This window comes from Odocoileus virginianus, chromosome 2 (assembly GCF_023699985.2).
Source record: "Odocoileus virginianus isolate 20LAN1187 ecotype Illinois chromosome 2, Ovbor_1.2, whole genome shotgun sequence".
In the NCBI taxonomy this organism is placed as follows: domain Eukaryota; kingdom Metazoa; phylum Chordata; class Mammalia; order Artiodactyla; family Cervidae; genus Odocoileus; species Odocoileus virginianus.
This window is the reverse complement of record NC_069675.1, coordinates 7249849-7277836: the sequence shown is the minus strand read 5'-3', so window position 1 is coordinate 7277836 and position 27988 is coordinate 7249849. Positions and strand designations below refer to the sequence as shown.

At 43.1% G+C, this 27988-nt stretch overlaps 1 protein-coding gene and 1 long non-coding RNA gene across 3 annotated transcripts in view; both read right to left on the bottom strand.

Moving 5' to 3' along the window:
- The window catches only part of SLC9A2 (solute carrier family 9 member A2), an 88149-nt gene extending 77584 nt beyond the window's left edge, over nt 1-10565 (bottom strand). Inside the window, exon 1 of one of the 2 annotated variants that reach the window (XM_020874893.2) lies at nt 9994-10565. In XM_020874893.2, coding sequence (XP_020730552.1) covers nt 9994-10282 — 289 coding nt within the window. In that variant the 5' untranslated portion in view covers nt 10283-10565. The remainder of the gene's footprint in view (nt 1-9993) is intronic. The other variant, XM_070475608.1, reaches the window with a different exon arrangement.
- A 550-nt stretch (nt 10566-11115) lies between these two features.
- Nucleotides 11116-13037, bottom strand: LOC110125692 (uncharacterized). The gene is made up of 3 exons (XR_002310148.2): nt 12900-13037; nt 12112-12240; nt 11116-11419 (listed from the first exon to the last, which is right to left on the bottom strand). It is a non-coding gene; the product is annotated as an uncharacterized lncRNA (long non-coding RNA).
- Between the last annotated feature and the right edge of the window lie 14951 nt (nt 13038-27988).

Here is a 27988-nt window from a genome sequence, read left to right as displayed (position 1 = left end):
GATAGCAGGTAAAATTTTTTTAATTTAAATATTACTCATGAAGACAACAAAACAATAATAAAACAGAAAATAATATGTTTACTGTGATCCCAAATGTAATTTTAACGTTTTACATATATTAACAAACTTAATTCTCACAACAGCCTAGGACGTTGGCACTTTTACTATCCCCATTTTACCAAAGGGTAACTGAGCTCAGAATTTCAGTTATGTACCAAAGAATCACACAACTACAAAATTATGTAGGAAAATGTTCCTGAGATGTGAGCCAAGGCAGACTGGACTAGATCCTGTTTAATCAGGTAATCTTATTAAAACTGAAGTGTAACCACAAAAAAATGGGAAGGGAATATATGATAATATATTAAAAAATGAAGGGAAAATTTGACTAAGCAAAAATATGACAAGAAAAGAGAACTGAAGAGACCAGGTAAAAGTGTAGTAAACAGACAGCAAAGTCCAAATATATCATTATGCACAACATATATAATTATCCTTCTCCTTAAACTGCAGATATTTGGAAATTTAAATTAAAGATAGAAAGTCTACTTACATGTGGTTTAACGATGTACAGCTAAAGGAAAATTACCCAGTTGATTTGATATGATAATTATGGTTAGGGAAAAAATATGTCTGGAAAATACAGGTGTGGAAAACATAGATACAGAAAAAAAATGTATGTTCAAAATGAAGTTTATTTTGAATAGCAATAGGAATATAAGAAAAAATAGACTTTGAGCCACAAGAAAAATATTTAAAATAGGAACATTAATGAGTAACCTAATAAGTAAAGGAAGGATTTACTCAGAAGATTTTAACAATATTGAGCTAGTAGGTACTTAATAACAAAGCATCAAAATATTAAAGCAAAAAATAACAAACTTACAAACAGCAATTGACATCACAATCTTAGAGAGTGGTTTTAATGTACCCCCAGAAACTAACAGGTAAAGTAACCCAAAAAATTGGTAATGCCATTTAATATCTGCACTCCATAATTTGAAATTTCATCTAGTCCTCCATGTGTATGTACATATGTGTGCCTGTATATGTGTACAAGAGCCTGCACGTAATAGAGAACACACAACCTTCTTCCATAAAAGCTTGAAATGTAGTTTTAAATGATCACCTACTAAGTCACAGTGTGTGTGTGTGTGCACGCGCATGCACGTGCGCTCAGTTGTATCTGACCCTTTGCACCCCCACGGATTGGAGCCTGCCAGGCTCCTCTGTCCATGGAATCTTCCAGGCAAGAATACTGGAGTGGGCTGCCATTTCCTATTCCAGGAGATCTTCCCAACCCAGGGATCGAACACAAGTCTCTTGTGTCTCCTGCATTGGCAGGCAAATTCTTTACCACTCACCCAGCTGGGAAGCCCCATTAAGCCACAGAAGATGTCTCAATCAATATCAAGAAGCAATCAGGTGTATATAACCAAAATGGACTAAGCTATGAATAAAATTTAAAAAAATAACCATACATCTCAAAATGTTTATTACTACAACTCAAACTATAACCCTAAATAATTATTGGGCTACAATAAAAAATCACAAGGAAAATTTAAAACACTGAGAATTGAGCTAAAATGAAAACTCTATACATCAAAACCATGCAAAGCAACTGAAACAGGATCAGAAGGATCTATTTCTAGCCTTAAATATGTATATTACCATTTCTCTAAATTATACACATTTGGATCATGAGAATTCCTCTTTAAGAAGAGTTTCATTTAATATTCCTATTTCGTCTCATGAGGCATTTATTTGACTTCATAAAGACCCAACTGGATGTTACAGGTCCTGATGCATCATCAACAGTCATGATTCCAGCTTTACCACTAATGTATGGTGTTAAGTTCTCCTCAGAATACAGACAGTTTGCAAGTTAAAAGCAGCCATGATTTCACACCAATTATTAGAAAGTGCAATTTCACTTGCATCATCTCCCCAAATTCTTTAGTCTTTACCATTTTCTTTATTGCTATTATTATAACTTGCAATAGACAAATTTACATCGAGTACCATGAATGCTTTTTAATTTTTATTTTTTAAAAGTTTTTATTGGAGGATCATTGGTTTAAAATGTTGTACTAGTTTCAGATGTACAGCAAAGTGAATCATATATATACATGTGTGTGTGTGTATATATATACACACACACATATATATATGTCTCCACTCTTTCTTTTTAGATTCTTTCCCCACGCAGGCCATTACAGAGTACTGAATAGAGTTCCCTGTGCTACACAGCAGGTTCCTATTAGCTATCTATTGTATACACAGTAGTGTGTATATGCTGGGCTTCCCGGGTAGCTCAGCTGGTAAAGAATCCACCTGCAATGCAGGAGACCTTGGTTTCATTCCTGGGTCAGGCAGATCCCCTACAGAAGAGACAGACTACCCACTCCAGTATTCTTGGGCTTCCCTGCTGGCTCAGACAGTAGAGAATCCACCTGCAAAGTGGGAGACCCGGGTTCGATCCCTGGGTTGGGAAGATCCCCTGGAAGAGGGCACGGCAACCCACTCCAGTGTTCTTGCCTGGAGAGTCCCAGGGACAGAGGAGCCTGGCGGGCTACAGTCCACGGGTTCGCAGAGAGTCAGACACGACTGAGCGACTCAGCACAGCACAGTGCATGTATGTCAATCTCCAATTCACAGTTTTATCCCTCTTCACCCTAGTCAAGGCTGTGGTTTTTCCAGTGGTCATGTATGGATATGAGAGTTGGACTATAAAGAAAGCGGAGTGCCGAAGAATTGATGCTTTTGAACTGTGGTGTTGGAGAAGACTCTTGAGAGTCCCTTGGGCTGCAAGGAGATCCAACCAGTCCATCCGAAAGGAGATCAGTCCTGGGTGTTCATTGGAAGGACTGATGCTGAAGCTGAAGATCCAATACTTTGGCCATCTGATGCGAACAACTGACTCATTAGAAAAGACCCTGATGCTGGAAAAGATTGAAGGCAGGAGGAGAAGGGGACGACAGAGGATGAGAGGGTAGGATGGCACCACCAACTCAATGGACATGAGTTTGAGTAAACCCCAGGAGTTGGTGATGGACAGGGAGGCCTGGCGTGCTGCAGTCTATGGGGTCTCAAAGAGTCGGACATGACTGAGCGACTGAACTGAACTGAACTGAACTGACCTTATCCCCGGTAACCATAAGTTTGTTCTCTACATCTGTGACTCTTGTTTTGAAAATAAGTTCATTAGTTACCATTTTTTTAGATTCCGCATATAAACAATATCATATGATATTTGTCTTTCTGGGTCTGACCTACTTCACTCAGTATGATAATCTCTAGGCCCCTCCATGTTGCTGCAAATGGCATTACTTTGTCCTTTTCATGGCTGAGTAATATCCCATTGTGAATGTGTGTCATATTTTCTTTATCCATCCCTCTGCTGATGGGCATTTAGGTTGCTTCCATGTCCTGGCTATTGAAAAAGTGCCGCAATGAGCATTGGGTGCGTGTGCCTTTTCAAACAAAGCAATCAACAAAGGATTAATCTCCAAAATAGAGTACCATAAATGTTGTGTTTATAACATAATCTCAGGTATCAGTTTTCCACAGTTGTGAATTTAATGAGAATAAATAAATAGCCATATTTTGGACAAGATGATAACAAGAAAATGGCTTAGTAGGAGTTATAACAACTAAACTATCTAAATATCTTTGTCCACTTTAATAAGACTAATGTCATATAGCCATGCCAATTGTGGAGCTTGTCAATTCATAAAAGTATTTATCACTGAAAATATTGAAAGTAATGCTAATCATGTTTTCAATTGTAAGTGTTTTTTCAGTGATTAATAACCCTTATAAGGTTGGAGTCAACATACTGGAACACATGTAACTTCAATAATTAATGAGGTAAACTTTCAATTCAGTAATTTTTTAAATAAAAACAAAATACACCCTAATAAAGTAGAAGTAACTAAATAATAGAGAGCAGAAATTTATAAATTAGAAGCCAACCAGAAGCAATCCTTTGAAAAAGAATAAAATAAATAAACTTCTATGAATTTTGATCAAAGAAAGATAAAAATAACAATATTAGGAAAAATAAAGTAGAACTTAAACACAAATAAAGTGAAGATTTTTAAAATCATGAAAAACAGATTTCCTTCCATAAATTTAAAAATGCAAATGAAATAATGACTTTCTAGAACAATAAAAACACCAAAACTGACCTAAGAGGACATAGATAAGCCAACAGAACAATAAACTTAAAGCAATTGAATCATTAGTGAAAATATACCTATACACAAACCAACCAATTCACCTGGTTTTACAGGTGAGCTTTTAGCCTACAAGGAACAAATAAGTTTATACAAAAGGTTTTCTGTATACCTCTTTAGGACTTCAAGCTATGCAAAAGAATTCTGTAAAAGACAAAGCATCTCATTAATGATAAATATTATTCTCATTTTTAAAGTTGACCCAAAGACTTTTGGTAGGAAATCACCTGCTGTTATTATAATAGGTACAAAATTATATCTGTGGTAGAGTGCATTGATAATTCTAGAAGGCATTTGAAACGATCTTTAGAAAGAAACCCTTGAAGTCATCCTTTGGACAGAAAACAGGAAAAGTATGGTCAGCCCAATAGGAAGAGATGGTGGCTTTGAGAAAGAAAGAAATTAGACTTCTTCTTTGAGCTTTATTAGGAACAAATACACGTCATTAGAAGCACCTGGCTTTACAGGTGTGTTCAAAGTGAGACGGGGTTCACAAAATAAATGAAAACCATGAGCCTCATCCAATGACCAACCAGTTGGTGAATAGGCTTCAGGAAAACCAAATGTAACAAAGAGAAACAGATCAAAGGCAAGGATGGGTTTTTCCAGAGATCAAGATCTCAGTAATCAGGTGGATATTAACCAAAGAAACTCTCTGGTTTCATATTTAAATTCAGAACTGCCTGGAGCCCAGAGGAGAAACATTCATTCACCAAACTGCTTTGTCTTTCTCTTAAAATAACAATACAAGTTGCTTCCTTTCAAGATGACAGAATGAAGAGAAGCTGAAAATTCTGCATGCTAACCCAAGTTCAAGGGCAAAAGTGAGAGATGACACCTGGAAGAAGCAAACAGGCCAGCTTCACACGACTGCGAGATAAGTGACGGGGTGTCTGGAGAACCACTGAGACAAACACGGAGGCTGTGTTACCCTAAACAGCAGGGGCACACTGCCTTGTCCCAGGACCCTGAACAGAGTTAGAAGGTATGCCCAAGTTCACCCAGTTTAGGACAAATCCTACTAACCCACTTCTTGGGCAAGGAATTCAGAGAAGACCCCAGGTGGCTCAGTGGAAAAGAATCTACTTGCCAATATAGGAGTCATGGGTTTGACCCCTCAGTCAGGAATATGTCCTGGAGAGAGAAATGGCAACCTACTCCAGTAATCTTGCCTGGAAAATCCCACGGACAGAGGAGCCTGGCAGGCTACAGTCCACGGGGTCATAAAAGAGTCGGACATGACAATGACTAAATAAGCAACAAACAATCTTAGAACACTCTAGGAAATTTTTCTCTTCTTCATGCTCTGGCGACCTATTTATTATTCCAGGTTGTAGAACTCCATCCCTGTTTCCAGGATTTACCAGGCAGACGGAGCAGTTATAACTGTTTAAAAAAATCAAGTCACTCAAAATATAAACATCCAAAGTGAAAGAACAATAAGAGTTCAAATGCATGAGGATCTAAGTGAAAAAAAAAAAAAAATCAGGAGATCTTTCTTGCCAAAAACAAAACAAAACTTTTCAAAGGTGGACCGAATCTGCTGCATTCTTTTATTTACTTAACCCACTTCACACACACACATACACAACATCATCATCATCAATTTAGGAAACTTTTCAGCTGCAGAACTTTCTTTTTGATCAAGTCACTAGAAAGTGGATTGTCCTTTATAATCAAGTTGTTGTTCAGTTGTTAAGTTGTGTTTGACTCTGCAACCCCATGAACCTCAGCATACCAGGCTTCCCTGTCCATCACTATCTCCCAGAGTTTGTTTAAACTTATGTCCATTGAGTCAGTGATGCAATCCAACCATCCCATTCTCTGTCTCCCCATTCTTTTGCCCTCAATTTTTCCCAGAATCAGAGTCTTTTCCAATGAGTCCACTCTTCACATCAGGTGGCCAAAGTATTGGAGTTTTGGCTTCAACATCAGTCCTTCCAATGAATATTCAAGGTTGATTTCCTTTAGGCTTGACTGACTTGATCTCCTTGCAGTCTAAGGGACTCTCAAAAGTCTTCTCCAACACAATTTGAAAGCATAAAGCTGGATCATTCAACACTGCTAAAAATGCATTTTCTCACTTCTGATTATAGTATTTCTAAGGTTACAGTAGACAGCAATCTAGAAAATGATTCTGAATTCACCACTGGAAATGATTTCAACCTCCTACAAATGCTATTAGATGCCTCCATTGGGGGCAACCTGTGATCCACATTCAGCTTAATCACTAGCAATGTTCCTCCATGTTCTCTGGGGCAGGTAAGCTCAGATACACTAGGTACACGCTAAAACAATGCAACATTTTGCATGAGTTAACACTCCCATTCCCCCATAGCCTTACACTCCCCTGCACTGACCGCTCAATTCATCACCCTTCCCAAATGTGAGCTAATCACATCATACAAGTCCTGCCAAAGCAATAGTCTTTCCAGAGTGTACATGCTAAGTCATTTCAGTCTTTCCAGTGCACACATTCAACTAGAATCTGAATGACCAGACCACGGTTTAATGGGCTGTAAAAATGCCTTAGGTAACTGCACAGTCTTCCCTAAAGCCAAAAAGAAAGTTTAGGGCCTTGGGGGCAGGGGGGCGGATCCTTGGGCATTTTATAGCTCTTCTAGGAACAGAGCTACAGCAGATGGACAGGGCTGGACTATACACTGGAAGAACCCAGAAAAGACCCTACACACTAGCTTGTGGCTCAGCTGGTAAAGAATCTGCCAGAAATGTGGGAGACCCTGGTTTGATTCCAGGATTGGGAAGATCCCCTGGAGAAGGGATAGACTACCCACTCCAGTATTCTTGGGCTTCTCTGGTGGCTCAGCTGGTAAAGAATCCGCCTGCAATGTGGGAGACCTGGGTTCGATCCCTGGGTTGGGAAGATCCCCTGGAGGAGGGCATGGCAACCCACTCTAGATTCTTGCCTGGAGAATCCCCATGGACAGAGGAGCCTGGCGGGCTACAGTCCATGGGGTCACAAAGTCAGAAACAACTGAACAACGAAGCATAGCACCAGCTTATCCTTATTTCTCTGAGAACCACACCCTCATCCCACCACAGCGGGATCTCTACTCCACTCAGACCCTTCCGGCCAAGAGACATGAACATCATCTGTTTCCATCTGGATGCCACATCACAGGCAGGAAGGAAAGAGGAAGTTCCAAATTTGGAGGGGGCAGAGTGATGGGCAGAACAGCAAAGTGCCAGGGAATATAAACACATCTGGATGAGAAAACTGCCAATGGGAAGATAAATACATCCATGAGCTCACACAAGCAAGAACGCCTTTTAATAAAACACTGTACAATTAACATGATAAGGTCAAATAAGATAGATAGATCATGACAGAAAAATAAAGCAAGTGTTAAAAGGCAACCTGAAGATAAGAACACTTGGAAAAGGCGGAGCCTAAGACAGAAGCAGGAAAAGGGGAGAGGCAGCCCAGTCCAGAGGAAAAGGAACCATAGTGCCAGAAAACTGTCAGAGTAATTTCTGCTTCTCTTCCACCACTTCTGATGGTGACAATACTCAGTACTCACTGCATGCCCAGCTGTCCTAAGAAGGTTATACACATCTCTTCTCATTTAACCCTGACACCAAACAAGCCTCCAGGGTAGACAGGAAAATGAGCCACTGAGCAGAGCTGGGTGGGATTCTGGCTCACCAGCCGGCAGCAAGGCAACACTCCCATCTCTCAATTTCCTTGCATATGAAATGCGGTCATCATTTCTGCCCTGGATGATTGTTAAAATTAGAGATAATGAACTTAAGTGCCTACTAGCAGCTGTTATTAGTGTGAGTGATCAGAAGAAGATAATCAAGAGTGAGGAACAGGAGAAAGAGCCACAATTGAATAGAAATGGCAACAAAGAAGCAGTCTTAGAAACAGGGGAAGGAAGCACTATGCCAGGGACAAAGATTCAGAGCGAGAAAAACAGAACACAGAACACTTGGCTCTCCCCTTTGTGTGTCTGTGCAAACTGTCTGAGTTTTATTTTCCACCTCTACCAAGCGGGTATATACTATCTGCCCTTCCTACCTGGCAGGGTTGCCCTGAGGACCATATAAGGAGACGAGCACCCACATTTACAAGGACAGGCAACAAGTTTATGCAAACATGCAATCTGCCAAATAGAGGGAGAAATCCTTTCCCCCTTATTCATTACCCAAGGGAAATTAAAACAGTCAACCACTTTTAATGTCAAAACCGGGCAATTACAGGCTGCAAAGCCACTAAACAGCACATGTCTTCTTTGGTCACCATTAACAGAATCTGGTTAATGTAATCTAACATTGAAGATTCGGCTTCTTTCCTGCAACATGCACCTTTTACAAACTTGTTTTGCGCTTCCGTCTCAATTTATGTCTTTTTTTATTCCTCTCTGGAATGTTTTTCCTTTCATCTGCGATGGACCGTCTTCTGGTTATCCCTGAAAACCTAGTTGAAATGTTTCTCTGGCATGAGGAAGTGATTCCCTTCTCCCTACACTGCATATTATCTTTCCTGAATGTCTTACTCTACCTAGCACCTTTCTGGATTATGATCACTGGGCTGTATGCCATCCCCTCCCTCCAGTCTCCAGGTGTGAGGATGCCAGCAATGTGTCTTTTTATCCCTTACGGTGACCTTAGAGCATGGGTCTTTTCAAGGGGCAAATCTATAAAACATATGCAATAATGCATAAATTCTGTCCACCTAACAACTTTTTGTAATCATTACAACAGTAACTGCCATATTCTAAGATTTAAAAGTATATAAATATAAAGTAAAAATAATATAAAGTACCACAATCATAATAAAATTTATGTGGGGTGAAAGTAAATGAAGATGAATGAATAAACCAACAAGGCCTACTGTATAGCATAGGGAACTCTTCAATGTTATGTGGCAGCTTGGATGGGAGAGAAATTTGGAGGAGAATGGATACAAGCTTATGTATGGCTGAGTCCCTCTGCTGTCCACCTGAAACTATCACATTGTTAATCAGCTATACTCCAATACCCCAATACAATAAAATTTAATTTTTTTAATTAAAAAAAAGGTAAGAAAATAGATTTGGAGATGTAATTTCCAAATGAAAGTTTAAGGTAGTTTTTAAAACTTGGGTAAATTATTTTTAAACACGCAACTGGCTTCACTGGCCTTAGTCACCAAGAAAATGCTTCCTGGAGAGCTGTCACTCTCCAGCCTTGGCCCAGAGGAGGGAGGGCACAGGGCCCCTTTTCCAGACACCCTGTCGCGCTGCAGGCACTCCGGTCTCCCTGGTCCCCTTCTCCAGACACCACAGCAGTTAGGTGCTGGGCAGGGTCTGCGTCGCTGCCAAGGCGCATCCATCTCCAAGCACCAAGAGCCTCGACCGTTCTAGCAGCACTGGCGCCCTGCTCCCAGTAAGTGAGACCCTAAATTTCAGCCCACTTTCCTCCTCCCGCAGTCAACACATCTCCACTTGGCCAGAGGGCTGTCACTCGGCATGCCAGGCAGAGGAAGCAGCGAATCGCTAAGTTGGTTACAGGTTGCAACTCCCGGGCTATTTCAAGGCCAAGTTCCACAAGAAAGAAAGCATAAAGCTGCTCTCCCCCCACCCCCGCCGGCCCCGGAGAGGGGAGGTCCCTTTCGGCCAGATGAAGCTGCTCTGTCGCCCCTGCCCGGGTCCCCGGGGAGGCGGCCACGACCCAGAGGTCAATTCGCCGCGGCCCCGATCGCTCTCCGGAGCCGGGCCCTGCCCCACCCCCGCGGGTCCGGCGCGCTCACCGATCTTGGCCAGGGAGGCCAGCAGGATCCACAGGGTGATCTCGAAGGGGATCTGCACGTGGGGGTAGTCCAGGGTGAACACCGGCAGTCGGCTCTCCTCGAACGGCGTCGTGCCCGGAGCCACCACGCTGGCGGGGCTGGGCGGACTGGAGCTCGTGCCCCGGGCCCGCGGCGCGTCCAGCAGGGTCTCGGCCCGGGCGCCCGCCGGCCCCGCCGCCTGCAGAAGCAGCAGCAGCAGCAGCATCAGCAATGGGGCCTGCCCGCTCAGCCCAGGGCCCGCCGGCTCCATGGGCTCGACTCCCCGCGCCGCTGTAGCCGGAGCGGTCGGCCCTCCGTGCGCTCAGCGCATCGCCCCTGAGCCGGCAGCGCTGCCCGCCGCCGCCAAGGGGCCGGGAGTCTGCGGCGCAGCGGCCGGTTCCCTGTTGCGAGCAGGCGCAGCGCCTGGCGGGCGCGCACGGGACACTCGAGGCCACAGCAAAGACCCTCGGCGCCCTCAGCCGCCCGTCGCCGCCGGCCGCCGGCCCATGTCCAGTCCGCCGCCCGCCGCGGTTGCAGGCCCGGCCCCGGGCGGCCCGCGGGCGGGGGCGGGGCGGGGCGGGCGCGGAGCCCGCGGCCGCTGGGCGGGAGGACCGGCCCGGGGCGGGCGCGCGACGCACCTGCCGAGCCCGCCGGCGACGCGGGGCCCGGAGCCGCGGGGGCGGCGGCCGCGCTCGCCTGGGGCCCACGCCGCGCGGCGAGACCGGCCAGCCCCGGAGCCGGGGAGCTCTGGGCGCACGGGCCGCGCCGGGCGCGAGGTGACCGGAGCTGTCCCCGCCCCGGAGGCCGCGTCGGGCATCCATCCAGGGAAGGGGCCGGCGCACCCACGCAGCGCGCGCGGGGGACCCGGGGCGCGCGCCCGGTACGGAAGGTCTAGAAAAGTCTCCTGCGGTCCCCCTTCCTGCACTTCGCCAGGTCGCGCCTGGGGCACTCTCTATCTCTCTCAGGGCGCTGTGTTCCCGCGCTCCCATCGGAGCCCCGGCTTTTCTTTCCCCCCGCCCCGAGTACGGCTGTCAATCGCCGGACCCCTGTCGGTTCCACTATTCTTCCCGCCCCCGTCACGAAAAAGAAAAACATCTTCTCTGATTTCAGGTTTCGAGGTGCTCATGTCCCAGAGCAGCAGAACCATCATTATTTCGTGGAAAGCCCATGATTTGCAGAGCTCAGATGAACCCGCTCCGCTAATTACAGGACAGGCTGTGGTCTGGAGAGCGGAGGCGAGGAAGCGCGGTTCCCCTTCTGGATCGGAAGGAGCCGCGTCTGCTCGCGCAGCGGGTCCTCCTGGTTCTGAGATTCCGAGTGAGCGCAGCGGCCTCGCGGGAGTCGTCCATGACCTTGCTGCCTGCCATCCGCTGTCGCAGCATCTTTGTCACCAGGAACTGAAGGCTCCCTGAAAGCAGACCAGTGGTCATTTCAGTACCCGAAACTGTTTTGCCTTTGTTAGGAAACCAAAATCCTTCTCTTTTCTCATTTTGTTAATGCATCCAGACATGGCTCCTCTGTTAAACACCCTGAAGTTCAACATTCGAAGTAGATTTTACTTTCAAAGTTCTAAAATAGGGAATCTGAAATGTCAGCAAAAGGGACAAGGAAAAAAATAAAATTCCTTGACCTGAACAGCCGTCTTCAGACCTTGGAAGAAATGCAGAGAGACAAGTCAGGAGAAAAATGGGAGGATTCTAGCAGAGGGCACAGAGCACTTCCCTTAATACTTTACAGAACATAGCTGTTTAAAAAGTGCGACAGAGTAGAATTTAAGGATGGTCTATCCTCTTAAAAAAAAGTCATTGAGCCATCCAAAAATCTGCCTCCCCTTCTCTATTGGAAATTGTCTGGAAATCTGCTGGAAATTTGTGTTAAAGGGTGAGCTTAACATTTCCCTGTAAGGAAGGAGCAGCAAATGATAACTGCTTTTAAAAAAGAAGAAGTGTATCTCCACATGGGAAGCTCAACGCAAGGTTCTTTTTGTGTGTTGTTGTTAATCATCCTGAAACCCAAAGACATGCTGTACCCATTGTACCCGTTTTATGAGTAAAGAATTATGATAAAGAAAGGTAAAAGCAAAAAGGCAAAAAGACTTACTCAAGCAGGCGAATCAATTAAGGGTCTGAAAGGAATTCCAGCCCAGGCCTGTCCAGGTAACACTGGTTCCATCCCACCTTCCACCCTGTGACTAGTTGCTCCCCAAAGAGGAGGTTACTTCCTTAGGAGCTGTCAAATAGAATAGTGGAGATTCATTTAGGAAATATCCCCAAAAGCTGTAGCAGAATAAAGTCTTATTTCCAGTAAGCGAATCAGGCCAGTTCTACACATTGAGTGAAATAATGGTAGGCCAAGGGCACATTCTGACAGTAATTTCTAGGAGTCCGACTCATGTAACCCTTTTGAGGATAATGGCACCCCAGAACCAGGCCGATGAAGGTCACATCTACGATTCTGGGACCTTCCTGCCCATGGGAGCTGTAGTGACTGCAAACTCCAGGTCTGATCCTTGAGTCAGGAAGATTCCCTGGAGGAGGAAATGGTAATCCATTCCAGTATTCTTGCCTGGAGAATCCCATAGACAGAGGAGACTGGGGGATGGAGGAGGGGAAAGCTTCTGTCCACGGAAGCACAGAGTTGGACATGACTGAGGGACTAACACAACATTGTAGTTGAAGGTTATCAACTTTTTCTTACATTTGGAAAAATGCTTTTTTATTTATTCTTATCCATGGAAGATGAATGACTTGACTTTGTAAACACTCTCATCACCTCTCAAACAAGAAAGAGTTAAATTACACCCCCTTGCTGACAAGGGCTTGGCTGAGCCATTTCTCTGAAGGGCCCCCTGACTAGGAACTCAGCCCCTAAAAGTGATAAAACATCACCTGTTACTGTACCCATGGAATGGATGAAGTCTCTGCCAAGTTAGAAATCCTCGAGTGGGTCCTCAGCACCTTCAGAAGGACAGAAACTCCGCAGTGACCCACCTAATCTGACCTTTGCCTTTTCCTCTCACTACTTCACTTCCGGGCCCCACCCTCAACGCTCTATGAACTCAGATCAATGTTCTAGAATCCCTCTCACTTTAAGGCCTTTGCACACTGGTCCCTGTGTAGAGGAAACTTTCTGCCCTCTGCCCTACATTTTGTTCACTCCTCTTAGGGTCTCAGCTCAAAGGTAACTGGCTCAAGGAACAGTTACCTGGCACCTGCATTTCTGGACTAATTAGGGCCCTTTTATGCCTGCTGATCTCTCCCCCTACCTTTCTTTATTAGCACTTCATCATTTTTCTTTTCTCCAACAAGACGGCAAGCTCCATGAAGGTAAGAATGACCTGTTTGGTTCACTCTTTTATTCTTAGTTCCTGACACAATGCCTGGAGCACAGTTAGTACCCACTGAGTATGTGCTGGGTGAATAAAAGTGGTCTAACCTGGAATGACAGTCCTCCAGCCTTGGGAACATGGGCTGCAAAACTTTCTCATGGTTGGATCAGTTTCAGGATGGATGTGAATAACTCCATGTGAAATGCTTCCTTCCAATGATTCTGGTTTATATTTTGGGAGCTCACATCTCCTTTTCTCTTTTCTACCCAAATGTGAACATCCAATCACATGATGTGATTTCTAAATAATTTCATACATGATAATTACCTGGAGAAGGAAATGGCAACCCACTCCAGTATTCTTGCGTGGAGAATTCCATGGACAGAGGAGCTTGGAGGGCTATAGTCCATGGGGTCACAAAGAGTTGAACCCAACTGAGCAACTGAGCACGCATGCACACAGTCTCCAGATAATGTTATGTTGTTATGTGTTAGTCGCTCAGTCACCTCCAACTCTTTGTGACCCCATGGACTGCAGCCCTCCAGGCTCCTCTGTCCATGGAATTCTCCAGGCAAGAATACTGGAGTGGGCTGCCATTTCCTTTTCCAGGAGATCTTCCCAACCCAGGGATTGAACCCACTTCTCCTGCATGGGCAGGCAGATTCTTTACCAGCTGCACCACCAGACCTTACCTGGAGAGAGTAGCATTGAAACATGCCCTACCATGTGTGAAATAGATAGCTCGTGGGAAGTAGTTGTTTAACATCAGGAGCCCAGCCCGGCACTCTGCGATGACCTAGAGGGGTGGGATGGGGGGAGCGGAGGGAGGCTGAAAAGGGAGGGAATATATGCATACTTATGGCTGATTCATGTTGTTCTATGGCAGAAACCAATACAACATCGTAAAGCAATTATCCTCCAATTAAAAATAAAATTTAAAATATCAATATTTTAATATCGAAATTATCAAAATATCAAACTATTTTAAAATTTTAATGTTTTAATAAAATTTATAGATATATTTTAAATTATATTTTTATTTTAAAATTAATATTAAATTTAATATTGAATTTTTAAATATTTATAATAATTACCTGATTTGAGATGAACTATCATGTATTAGCATAAGAATGCTTCCTAGGAACATAGGAATCCTCTCAGAGAAAGTAGTAAATATCTTTTTTCTGCCTATCCATCTAAAGTGGTCTATTAGAGGGACTTCCCTGATGGTACAATGGTTAAGACTCTGCCTTCCAATGCAGGAAGCATGGGTTTGAGCCATGGTCCAGTAACTAAGATCCCACATGCCATGCTGTGTGGCCAAAAAAACCCCCAAAACCAAACAAAAAAATAAAGATCTATTAGAATTTTAATGTAATCATATTTAATGGATCTTTTAACAAGTATAACTCTACTGAAGAAGGACAGTATCTCTGGAATCACTAAAACTCATAAAGGATTTGGAATTTAGCTTAGGAGGAAGTGTACCTTAAAGAATAAAAATACAAGCCCTGCAGAGGAGATTAGGATTATCACCAAGTCCAAAGCTGGTCTTAAATTCTCCCCACCCCACGCCCCTTGCCATAGAAGGTTCTAGAGGACCTGAGATTTAATTTTGTGTCTTCCCTGGTGGCTCAGAAGGTAAAGAATCTGCCTGCAATATGAGAGGCCTGGGTCAGGAAGATGACCTGGAGAAGTGAATGACTACCCACTCCAGTGTTCTTGCCTGGATGGAGAATTCCATGCACAGAGGAGCTTGACAGGCTACAGTCCATGGACTCAAAGAGTCAGACAGGACTGAGCAACTAACACTTTCACTTTCTCTTGTTACACAGATCTCGGAGCGTAGAGATGCTGTTGTGTGTTGATCCCCCAGGAAGTGCTGGGCAAAAAGAGCAAGCAGAGATCTTGGTCTCTGCACTGACAAACAGCTCCGGAAAGGTTGGCGGTCCCAGCTCCGCTTGTCGGATGCAGAGTGGAGGCTGGTGGAGGGGGAAGCCATCTGGTCCTAAATGGCAGTGCCCCTCTTCTCCACTGAGGGGCGCCAGCACCCTCTCCACGGCTCAGTGACTCCCGGAGCGTCCAGCCCACTGTGTGAGCTTAATCAATAGGCAGGAGAGAGAACGCCTCCATCATTATACTATTACAGTATATTGTCAGGAGAGTCCCTAGCAGTAGTTAGATAATAGCTAGAACTGATATTTCACACTGTGTATTTTTTACACATTTTTATAACATTCATCCCTTAAATCCCCCATCTTTGAAATCTGCATTGTACAACCATGAACACTTAGTTTCATAATAATATTTGCAATTCAAAATATTTGCTTGTGAAAAGTCAACACTTGTGGTACTGTTGATTTTATTTTTTTTTTAATTTTTAATTTTAAAATAGGTTAATACATTCATGTGTTCAGCACAATGAGAGGTTTGACTTTTAAAATGTTTATTTGGCTACACGGGGTCTTAGTTACAGCACGGGGAAGCTTAGATCTTGTTGTGGTATGCAGTTGATGATTTTATTGTTATGTTTGAAGTCAAAGTCTTAACTAGCTTTTTTTAAAAAAACAAAAAAACTTAGTTCTCCGCAAAAATCTAGAGCCCACTTCTTAGAGTTCAGCCTTATGAAGGATCTTGCTGTGGTGTGAATTGTTTTATTGATATGCACGGAATTAAGTGCCTTCTCTGTTTCTTTGTAGCCAGAGGTATTTGTTTCATTTCAGCAAAGAAATGTCTCGCTATGTGAAAAGTTACTGTCTGCAAATTCCAGGTTATAAGAGTGGTGCTATTAATATGGAAATCTCCTAATATATTTAAAATGAGATTCTGCCTTGAGATATTCAACTGGGAAGTCTTTCAGAGCCTCAGTTTTCCTTCATAAAATGAGAGATTTGGAAGAAGAAAAATTGTTTCTTTATAAAAGGCTTTGCAGGTCTAGCATTTGAATCCAAGTCCAGTGGAAGGGGACACACACCTGCATTCCTTCTCACCTTCCTCAGGGACCTCAATGTCACCTGTGAGAGAAGGTCAGTGTCAGCCTGTCCTTCAAACTTTGCAACCTTGAGTCTCTACTCTGATGTGCAATGCAGTCAGAACGCAAAATGACAACTGATAGGACCTTCTGAGTAGCATTCCATTATTACATATAAGGCACACCCATTCATCAATTCAACTTACATTTATGGAACCTCTACCGTTGCTGGGCACCTGCAACTCAAAGTGTCCTGGCCCCTTTGGGAACCAGTAAGTCAGAGTACTTCAACGGATTGTGGGCAGGAAAAGTAGTATTTCCTCCACCCTCCACAGTGGAAGCAGAGGTATGACCAAACCCAAACCTGGAAATAAAGGAGCCGGGGTTTAAGACGCTGATCTTCTAAGCATGCTCCTTTCTGCATGTTCATCTAAGCATCTTCATTCACTTCCCACCCCCTTCAATCTTCAATAAATCCTTAAACTCAAAAAAGAGTTTCCATTTATCTGTCCAAAGGTTGCTCTAAAAAGCATGCTCGTGCAGATTTTATTTAGTAAGAGTTTACTCTCGGAAAATCTCATCCGCTGCTTCCAGTGTGAGTTTTGGTCCAGGCTGTTCAAAGTGGACTGTTTCTGGGGTTTCCTAGTACTTCCTCAATGGGGAGGAGCAAAATCTAATCTGTATATTTTGGAATTTCTGCATTTCCTATAGTCCTTGAACTCCTACTATTTTATGATCAGTCTTAAAACTTGAAAACAGATAAATGAGACAATATTAGTTTAAAACTTAGTGTGTGCTTCATTATGCTATGCCTATCTTTGACCTATGTTTTCATCCACCCACCCGTTCACTTATCTTTTCAAACAACCAAACATCAAGTAAACTTTTTGAGAACCTAGTATGTGCATGCATGTTTAGTCGCTTCAGTGGTGTCCACCTCTTTGCAACCCTATGACTGCAGCCCACTAGGCTGCCCTGCCATGGCATTCTCCAGGCAGGAATACTGGCTGGCTGCCCTCCTCCAGGGGATCTTCCAGACGCAGGGATGAAACCTGCTTTTCTTACTTCCCCAGTATCAGCAGGCAGGTTCTTTACCACTAGCATCACCTGGGAAGCCCAATCTAGTGTGCGGGGGGGGGGGGGGGGGGGGGGCATTAATTCCTACAGAGATACAGAGACAAGCTGTATGAATCTTGCCCTAGAGAATTACACAGCTTGGTAGAAAAGACAGAATAATAGCAATGGATGCATTTACTGAGCACACACAATGAGACAGTCTGTCTTCAAACACTGTATTGTTCATCTCACTAAATAGTGATAATACCTTACAATTATAGATATTATTATTAATGGTACAGCCCATTTCACAAATGTGTAAACATGGAAAAGTTATGTAATGCGCCCAAGGTCACAGAGTTAGTCAATATTTTAATACAAGTCATTTAACCCAGAAGCTACACCATTAAACACTATGCTATAAAACAATGGAGATGACGATGACAATGCTGGTGAAAATGGAGATGGTGTCTGATGGTGGTGATGGTCGTGGTGATGGTCATTGTGATGCTGCTGCTGATGGTGACAATAACTATAATGTCAACATGAATTTGGAACTTTGAGGATGTTTTTATTACTCACTGGAACCATGTGGTGAGCATTATTTCCCCTTGTTTCAATAAAAGAAACATAAGACTCAAAAAAGTCAAGAAAGTTGATTCTATTCAGCTGCTAAGTAACGGAGCTGATGCTGAACCAGAACTTTGTCTCCACTCTCCTAGGCTGTGCACACATAACTGTGAACGTGCCTTAGATGTGACTCTTCCTTAATTTCCCAGGTCAGACTGTGCCTGAAGTGTGGTAGGTTCTCGCAAATGGACCAGCTGACTCAAACCCTTGTACTTTAAATCTTAAAAATAGAAAAATTAGATCTTAAATGTATAATGATAATGGGAGATACAAAGTGGATGAACCTGATAAATATAAAAATAAGGACCATAAGAAAGCAGGACAAAGGAAATGGTTCTACGTGTTCCCTTTTGGAAAGAAAATTGGAAATTAATGCGAAACCACATTATATTGCATTTAATTTGATTAACATGCTACTTACATTTTCAATCTTTTGCATTTTTAGAAAACAGCATACATTTCCTGCCTATGCTATCTCCGGGAAGAACAGTTTGCTTATTCTGGGTTTATAGAGGGCTTCCTAGGCAGGGCTAGTGGTAAAGATCCCTCCTGCCCATGCAGGAGATGAGGGTTTGATCCCTGGGTCTGGAAGATCCCCTGGAGGAGGAAATGGCAACCCCTCCAGTATTCTTGCCTGGGAAATCCCATGAACAGACGCTCCAGAAATCCCAGGCTCCTCAGCCTGGCAGGCTACAGTCCATGGGATCGCAAAGAGTCGGACATAACTGAAGTGACTAAGCACGCACACATGGGTTTAGAGAATTGAGATTATTTATATACATTGTTTGCAAAGATACCTGGCACAACTTCTACACAAATTGTGTTTCAAATATCAAGAAAGTTTTACTCCCTTAAACTATGCACATTTTATAATGTGCATTTAATATTGTCAGTGTTCTTTGCAGTTAGAATGCAGACTTCATTTTATGAAAAATGCTGCAATAGCTTTGAAGAGATAACTATAATTTAGGCCAACTAACAAGTATATAGCATGCTTAGATATAATGATGATAATAATAATGATAATAAAATTACTCTTATTGTATTTTAAAAATCTATGTCCAATAAAATAAACAGGCTATAAACAGCCAAAGAGGATTCCTTTGTAAGAGGCAATATTGCATTATCAACATGAATGACTCAAATAAACACAACCACTGGCCCTGGAAATGAAGTTTCACATCACTGTGAAGCTCCCTGAGAGTTCTGTTGAGGAGGTAAAGTCACTCTTCTATAAATAGTCATAAATAGTCCCTTTTCTGGAATAATTGACCAAATATTAGACTTTTTAGTGCATATTATAATTACTGTTCCTTTGATGACTCAACTTAAATTTTAAGCCTATACTTACCATAGTTTTGTCTTGAATTGTTCTTTAGGTGTGAATACCTTTTTATCCTAGAATTAGTGGAAAAAAGAGATGATACACAAGCATGATGAATGAATGGTAAGGAAAACAACGGTAGTTATCATGCAGGTGAATGGTGTTTGTGGGCATCCTTTGTTTGTGGGCATCCTTATGTGGACACAGATTTCTGTTGCTTCCCGGGTCTCAATTTCTGTGTTTCTCCACTCATGCTACTGAAGCACTACCGTCTGCCATAGACAGCTGCTGTCAGAGCTGATGGGAAGACGAGTGGCCCAGCGCCTGGCCTGGCCTGCAGAGTGCACACCGTGAATGTGGCTGTCCTTCCTGCATGGTTCCTGCAGGTCCCTGCCAGCCCCAAGACTCTCTGCACCACAGGTGCAATGCCTAATGGCCATCCACACTGGGTACTTGGGTCCCATGCGAATCCCAGAAAGAAACAGGAATCTATTCACATATTCAGTCTTCATTCCACTTACCCAGAGGGTCCCAGTCTGAACCAGTGGAACGGTAACTCTTTCACAAGTGTAAATAGGAAATGAAATTTTTTGTCTTTATGATTCCAAGGGATCTAAATTTTCAATGGTTCAAAATTAACTTGTAATCTTACTTTTATATTTTGATTATGTAGGCACTATGGCAATAGTCATGAGGAAATAAAGATAATACGGGTGGAGGGTATAATTGTCTATACCGTGTACTCCATCCACCTTTGAAACCATAGGTACTGTACACCCAGAATGGTTAGATCCTGTTGGCTCTACAAATAAAAATTTTATTTTAGTTCTAAACTAGACAGTTTCAGGTCTGCTAAGGTTTAAATTCAGGCTTTGAGTTCCAGATTAAATTCATCCATGTTTGGATTCACGTCCAACGACTTGGAAACTTTGGTACAGTCACTAGGCTAGCAAGTTAACGGCTCAAATATCCGGGAACACCGTGTAGCCCTTGAGGTCAAAGGCAAGCAGAAAGGACTTCCAGCAGTGATTTAGGCTGTTTCAAGAGAACAGCATCGAAACATGTATATTATCCAGGGCGAAACAGATCAACAGCCCAGGTTGGGTGCATGAGACAAATGCTCGGGCCTGGTGCACTGGGAAGACCCAGAGGGATCTGGTGGAGAGGGAGGTGGGAGGGGGGACCGAGATGGGGAATACATGTAATCCATGGCTAATTCATTTCAATGTATGACAAAAACCACTGCAATGATGTAAAGTAATTAGCCTCCAACTAATAAAAATAAATGGAAAAATTAAAAAAAAAAAGAACACATGAGTTATAGCCATGGAGGCGGAGATGGGGGCAGCGAGGGGGTGCTGATGAAGTCACACTGGGCCTGGGATGTTTCCCAGATGTCCGTGCTTTGTGGTTACATGATGAGCATGGACCAGGTGATCCCGGCTGATAAACTGACACCACGTGAGTCCCTGAAGCGGAAAGGGCCCAGATGCCTTTTCAGCAGCACTTACAGAGGGTGTGACTGTCTCCACGATACGAAACAGTAGAAGAAACCAAGACGGCGAAATGTCCACACGCCAGTTCTAAGGAATAGCATGTTCAATGCCTCTCCTCTCATAAATGAATCTCTGGGCATCTGACTGAAAAGGATGAAGCTGAGAAAAAAGAGCTACATTTTCCTCTTGTGGGGAAACCTTACACACACACACACACACACACACACACACACACACTGTCTTTTTCCATTCCAACACCTGCATTTACAGGTGAAGAGAACGAATGAGGTCCTAAAAGATGCACTGACAGATGCAACCATCAGTGCCACATCCCAGTAAGGGATTCTGACCTCCTGATCTGGGAGCCTGGTCTCTTGACATTCACCTTAATAATCCTCATAGCTTCTGAAAAAGTCAATGAAACTTAAATATTTCCAGGTACCTATCTGGAACTGAATGGAACATCTTCCATGTGAATATGTGGCCTCAGTAAAGATACCTCATGAATAAAAAACATCATCACAGAAGTTGTTCAAACATAGTGAGATTCCACACGACTCGACTGTCATTTTGAAATACTATATTTTTATCAAGGTAGATGAAACTTAGTGGGGGGAAGTTAGCTGAGAGTTTGTCAAGGTAAGTGAGATTTAGGAGAAGAGAAACAAATGATTTTTCTGATCCCCAAATCTGCAGAGGGAAGCCCCGTGGCTCAGAGGTAAAGAATCCGTCTGCCAATGCAGGAGATGCAGGTGACTCAGGATCAATACCTGGGTCAGGAAGATCCCCTGGAGGAGGAAGTGGCAACTGACTCCAGTATCCTTGCTTGGTAAATCCCATGGACAGAGGAGCCTGGCGGGCTACAATCCACGGGGTCGCAAAGACTTGGACACGCCAGAGCAACTGAGCACAGAGAGCAAGTCTGCAAGATAACCTTGTCCATTCTCCTGACTGACAGAAAAGAAATGGAAAGTTCTTGTTGATTCACCATGAAAATACAGGCTCACTCGGAAGTTGAGGCCAAATCAGGCTACACTCGTTAATAAATGAGAAACTTTATTTTGCAACACACGTATGCACACACACACAGACTCACACACATACAGACACATATATACACACACAGACACACGCACACCCTAGCTCAGTGGTGGCCTGGCTTCTCAGCAGGGAAGTCAGGCAGGGTTTCACTGACCGCAGCACCTGCTGCCTTCCGCGTCGTGTTTTCCAGACGCCCACAGACTTGCCTGCCCCGCTTAGCGAAGCAGCTGCAGAGACGAGGCCTTGGTGACTAAGCAGAACTGTTCCCATGTGATAAACCTTGGGAACAAAGGTCAGCTGTGATAAGAATCTCCATGGTTGTGGATGAGGAGGAAACAAAAAAGAAATCTCAACCCTGCTTTTCCTCTCCTCTGCATTTACTCAATAATATCCTTACTATTTTTCAGACTTCAGGTCTACTGAAATTTTAAATTATCTGGATGAATGAAGCAAAAGGAAAGAAATGGTTATGTCAGTGATCATGCTTTTTCCCCTAAATTACCTGTATAATTCATTCTCTTCTCCTTTTAATTTTATGATAGAGAACTGACCTCCAATATAACCCCAACAAAAATAGTCACTTCCAGTCCCTATCTGACTCCCTCATGCTACGTATGGTCCATATTAGGAGTTGTGTTTAAGTGTATAGCGCACATTCTTAAATTTACTTATTTTTTTTATGTCAGTTCTGTATGCCCTGTTGGCTCAGAATCTGAATCTGCCTGGAATGCAGGAGACTTGGGTTCAGTCCCTGGGTTGGGATGATCCGCTGGAGAAGGAAATGGCAACCCACTCCAATACTCTTGCTGGAGAAATCCCACAGACAGAGGAGCCTGGCAGGGCTACAGTCCACGGGGTCAAAAAAGAGTTGGACACAACTGAGTGAGTAAGCACACACGTGTGTTGATACGTTTTGTCTTTCCCTTTGCATTTCCACAAAAGAGGGAAGAGAAACTAGAATTACTGTTTAGGGTGGGCAGGGACGATCTCCTGTGCTTTTCACATGTTTCCTCATGGTGTGCATGAGAAAACCTTCCTACCCCAATCCTCCGTCTCCTCCTCCTCCTCTTTCCCTTTCTTTCCTTTCACACACACATGCACGTGTACACACGCACACATGCATACAAACACACTTCTGCTTGAAGCTGTGTATTGAGAATCAAACGATTCCATCTGATGATAATATATCAATATCCAGCTTGCTCTATCTATCCATCCATTTATCTATCTATCCATCCATCCATCTATCTATGATCTCTACCCCTGTAACTTCTCCCCTTCCAAACAAGGAGGCTCGCTTCCTTTTCTTCATGATCCAGTCTAAATTTAACCTGCTCCAGGGTTTTTAGTCTATTTCAGCTGGTCAGAGAGTGAGCTCTAATTACTCTCAATATCTTCATTTCATTAACATCATTTGCTATGGTCCCAAGAGAGAAGATATTCTAGGATTTAGGCTTGTAAAATGACCAGGAAAATCTGGAAATTAAACTTCAAGAAAAAAAAAAAAAGGATATGTCCATAACCTAAAAGTAGTGGCTAGGCTGTATTCACAAGAACAAATCGTTTGGCTTATTGCTGAGTCATTTTTAATCACTGGTGTTGCTAGTGGCCTGAGTCCTAAGAGTCTGAAGACAATCAAAATATATGGAATATTTGGCTCACTCACATTGTGAATATTCAGCTCAAGGTAAGAGTAAGTTTACTTTTGAAAAATATGCCCACAGTGCAGTCCAGTTCTTACTATTTAAGAACCAGTTACAAACCTGTTCTTAAGACCTGTTGTTTAATTCACAGACATCAAGCAAAGCTGTAAAACCAGTTCTTCTGTTAGGCTGTAACGAGAAGACAAGAACCTATTTCTATAAATCTTTTTATTAGATTGTGTAATTGTCTCTCTAAATAGGCCTATATTCTTCTACTAGTACCCACATTCCACCTTTTATGATTGTTGTATAGGTTGGGAATGGCAATACACTCCAGTGTTCTTGCCTGGGAAATTGCATGGGCAGAATAGTCTGGTGGGCTACTGTCCACGGGTCAAAAAGAACTGGACACAACTGAGTGACTAAGCGCTAATGCACGTGCACACACACACACTATCACAAGATGCTTCATCACAGTTTTTGAATGTAATGACACCCTCATGTTTTCCACCAACATTTCAGTGTGTTTCTATCCTAAGACGCATTTACACTCCATGAAATGGGAAAACACTTTATCAGTCATGGTTGTATTTTGATCTGAAAAGGCTGTGGTTGAAATAATGCCTATTAAAATGTATATTTCCTAGTTAGATGTATTAACATGTAAATTGTTGATCTGTATAAATTTTTTCAATAATTTTGAAAGTATAGTGGTCAATTAGCATATTACTATAGGGGCTTTCTCCTGAGGTATTTCTTATCTATACAGTCTATACTTCAACATCTGTCTATACTTAAATTTCTATTGAAAGTAATTTTATTTTCAATCTTGCTAGTAAATTTATATTGACTTTTGAGACATTGGCAATCCTATTTACTTGGCTTTCTAGCTTAATGAATTTCTATATTAGTAAATTAGTTATAAAAATACAATATTAACAATTATCTTTGACTCTTTACTAAATAATCTTTGGATATAAAGAATAAGAAAAGCTAACAAATTGATTGTGTCCACTGAAGTCACTCGAAAAGAAACTTAAGAATATCAACAAGAGATTGAAGCAGTAAGGATGCATTGTTATGGGAAAACCATTTTTGTTTCTTTACCACGGACTAAGCAGTTGATTATTTTTGAGTAACATCAAAAAAATAATAATAAATTCTGGATTTTTAAATCAATTCTAAGAAAATTAAAAAAAAAATAAGCTGGTATTGAGCAAAGTAAACCCAATGTCCTCAAATCTCTCACTGCATTGTCCTTCTGGCAGACACTGCACTTGGCAGACTCTTGCCTGGATGAAGCCAAATGTCTTCTCTGTATGTGGCCACAGATGCCGATGGAAAACCGCATAGCCAGGAAGGCGTGGGACATGATCAATTTGCAGTCTCCCACCATCCCTGGACCTTTCATTCTGCCAGGACTCTGACTAGGTGTTCTTAATTTTCTCTCCCAGTTTGTACTGTTTCATTTTTTTTCAAACTTTCTCTACTTATCTCAAGGATAGCAATTCACCTACTCCCCACACCATTTCATCCTCCTTAAAAAAAAAAAAACAGAAACCACCAGTGTGAACTCTCTCACTTGCACCGGAGTAACTATTTACTCGCTTTCATATCCATCTTCTTCTCTTTCCTACTGAAGTGGGCCATGATGCTGACCTAAATTTTATTGTTCTCATTCTCTTGAGGCTCGTTATGGAGTTGCTGTCCTGATGATTCCCTAGCTCTTGGCTACTCAGTCTCACCCTCCAAACAAGCAGGGGTCCACTCTTCCCCTACATCCTTCCGCTTATGGCTTTTTAGTCACTTTCTTAAATAGCCTCTCTGGCAAGATCCTTACATCTGTCCTTTAACTGCTGAGCTTCCTTCATCTGTCTGTCCTCCTATTCTTGTATTTTCCATGAACATTTCCTCCTTCACCCCAGTGTCCAAATCTGCCAATCTTGTGATACATAAATTGACCACCAACTCTAAACTCTCTGGACTTCTTAGGTGGCTCAGTGGTAAAGAATCCACCTGCCAATACAGGAGTCTCAGGTTCAATCCCTGGGTCAAGAAGATCCCCTGGAGAAGGAAATCGCAACCCACTCCAGCATTCTTGCCTGAGAAGTCCCATGGACAGAGGGGCCTGGCAGAGCTACAGTTCATGGGGTCACAAAGAGTCGGATGTAGACTGAGGATGCATGCATGCCTAAATGCTCTCTAGAACTCAGATTCATATTTATTGCAGAACAATGCATTCAGGATATTTCACAGTTATTAAAAATAAGACAACAGCCCCAAATGGAATCACTTATCTAAGCTCTAAGTCGCCAAATCCAAACTTAATTAAATTACAGTTTCAGCTCTCCCAGAAATGGAATCTTCAACCAGTTCATCAGAAATCACCTCTCGAGCACTAGCACGGTCACCTGCCTAATAGACCCTGCCATTGCCCTAAAGGAAAGGAATCTTGCCATAACCAGCCTGCTTTTCTTGCCTAGTGTAACTTCCTTGTTTCCACTCTTGTCTGCTGATAAAAATCTCTCCTTCTGTACACCTCCTCCGAGCTCCTTTCCATCTGTTAGATTGGCTGTTGCTTGATTAGAGTCCAGTTTTGCTCAAATAAATTCTTAAAATAATTTAAGATGAAATAAGTTATCTTTTCCCCTGGAGAAGGGAATGGCAACCCACTCCAGTATTCTTGCCTGGGAAATCCCGTGGACAGAGGAGCTTGGTGGGCTACAGTCCACAGTGTCACAAAGAGTCGGACACAACTGAGCATCTAACACTATTACTACTACTACTGATGTATCTTTTAACACAGGTAACTCAATATTTTTAGAATAAAGTTTATTGTCTATTCCTCCCATCAGTTCCATGTAACCCTTTCCTCTAAGGCTTTTCCGATGGCTCAGTGGGTAAAGAATTTGCCTGCCAATACAGGAGACTCGGGAGACTTGGGTTTGATCCCTGGGTTGAGAAGATCCCCTGGAGGATGAAATGGCAACCCAGTCCAGGATTCTTGCCTGGGAAATCCCATGGACAGAAGAGCCTGGCAGGCTACGGTCCATGGGGTCCCGCAGAGTTGGACACACCTGCACACTAAGCACGCACACTTCCCTCTAATCCTTGTTTCATTAAGTGCAAAACCATGTGTTGATTGCTTAAGACATGTTGGCATTTCACTTGATTTCTCACTCCCCCTTAATCCTACATAGAATCAAACTCCATGACTCCTCAGAGTGACTCCAAATCTCACCAGAAGCCATTTATATCTGTCCACCCCTATTGCATGCACCCATGTTTTCCACCATCACCTCTGGCCTAGATAACGCAGTAGCCTCCCTGCCACCTGTTTCTCCATGCCTGAAATCCACTCCCATTCTGTGGCCATGGGGATCTTTGCATTCAACCTCCATGCTACATCCAGCTATTTTCTAAAAACTTTTGGTTGCGCTGGGTCTTTGTTGCTGCACACAGGCTTTCTCCACTGGCAGCAGCAGGGGCCACTCTCCCTCTCCAGGGATGGTTCCGGGGCTTCTCACTGTAGGGTTTCTCTTGTGGAGCACAGGCTCAAGGGTGCGGGCTCAGTAGCTGTGCACCTGGGCTTAATTGCCCCAGCACATGTGGAATCTTCCCGGACCAGGGATCGAACCCATGTCCCCACTGTGTTGGCATGCAGATTCTTAACCACTGGACCACCAGGGAAGTCCTGCGTCCAACTATTTTAACTTCTAAGTCGTCCTGCCCTCCACTACCTCTTGCACATACTAACAGTCTTCTCCACCTTTGTCTTTTTAATGCACACTTACCTGTTAGGCTTTAGCCTAGATGTCATTTTCTTTGTAAAAGCACTTCTTTAAGCCATGAGTCCAGGTAAACAGCCCTTCCAGGGGACTCCTGTAACATACTGTTGAACTTGAATTTCCTACTTCGGAATTACAAAAACCTTGCCTGTCTGGTTCACTGCTGTGATTCTAGAACCTGGCATATAGTGGCTGTGGCAGAGAGGAAATGTACTACATAACTCTTTATTTCATGAATTCCTAGATAAGCAAGTTGTTTTAGGACTTGCTGAAGACTAAATGGAAATAAATTGGTTTGAGGGAGGAAAAATCAAACAGTGAAGTGGTGCGTAAGGGCAAAATAGTCTAAAAATCATTTAAAATGCCTGCGTTCTATCATTAGTACTTAAAAACATGTTGGTAAACTTATAACATTTACTTGTTTGTGACGTATGCTGAATATCTCAGTCCTGTCCAACTCTCATGACCCCGTGGACTGTAGCCCACCAGGCTCCTCTGTCCATGGAATTTCCCAGCAAGAATACTGGAGTGGGTTGCTGTTTCTCCTCCAGGGGATCTCCCTGACCCAGGGATGGAACCCACACCTCTTACTTCTCCTGCATCAGCAAGCAGGCTCTTTACCACTAGGGCCACTTGTGATAGATTTCCATTATTCTCATTCTCCTCTCCTCCCTGTCTGTGTCACTTGTCACATGGTTTT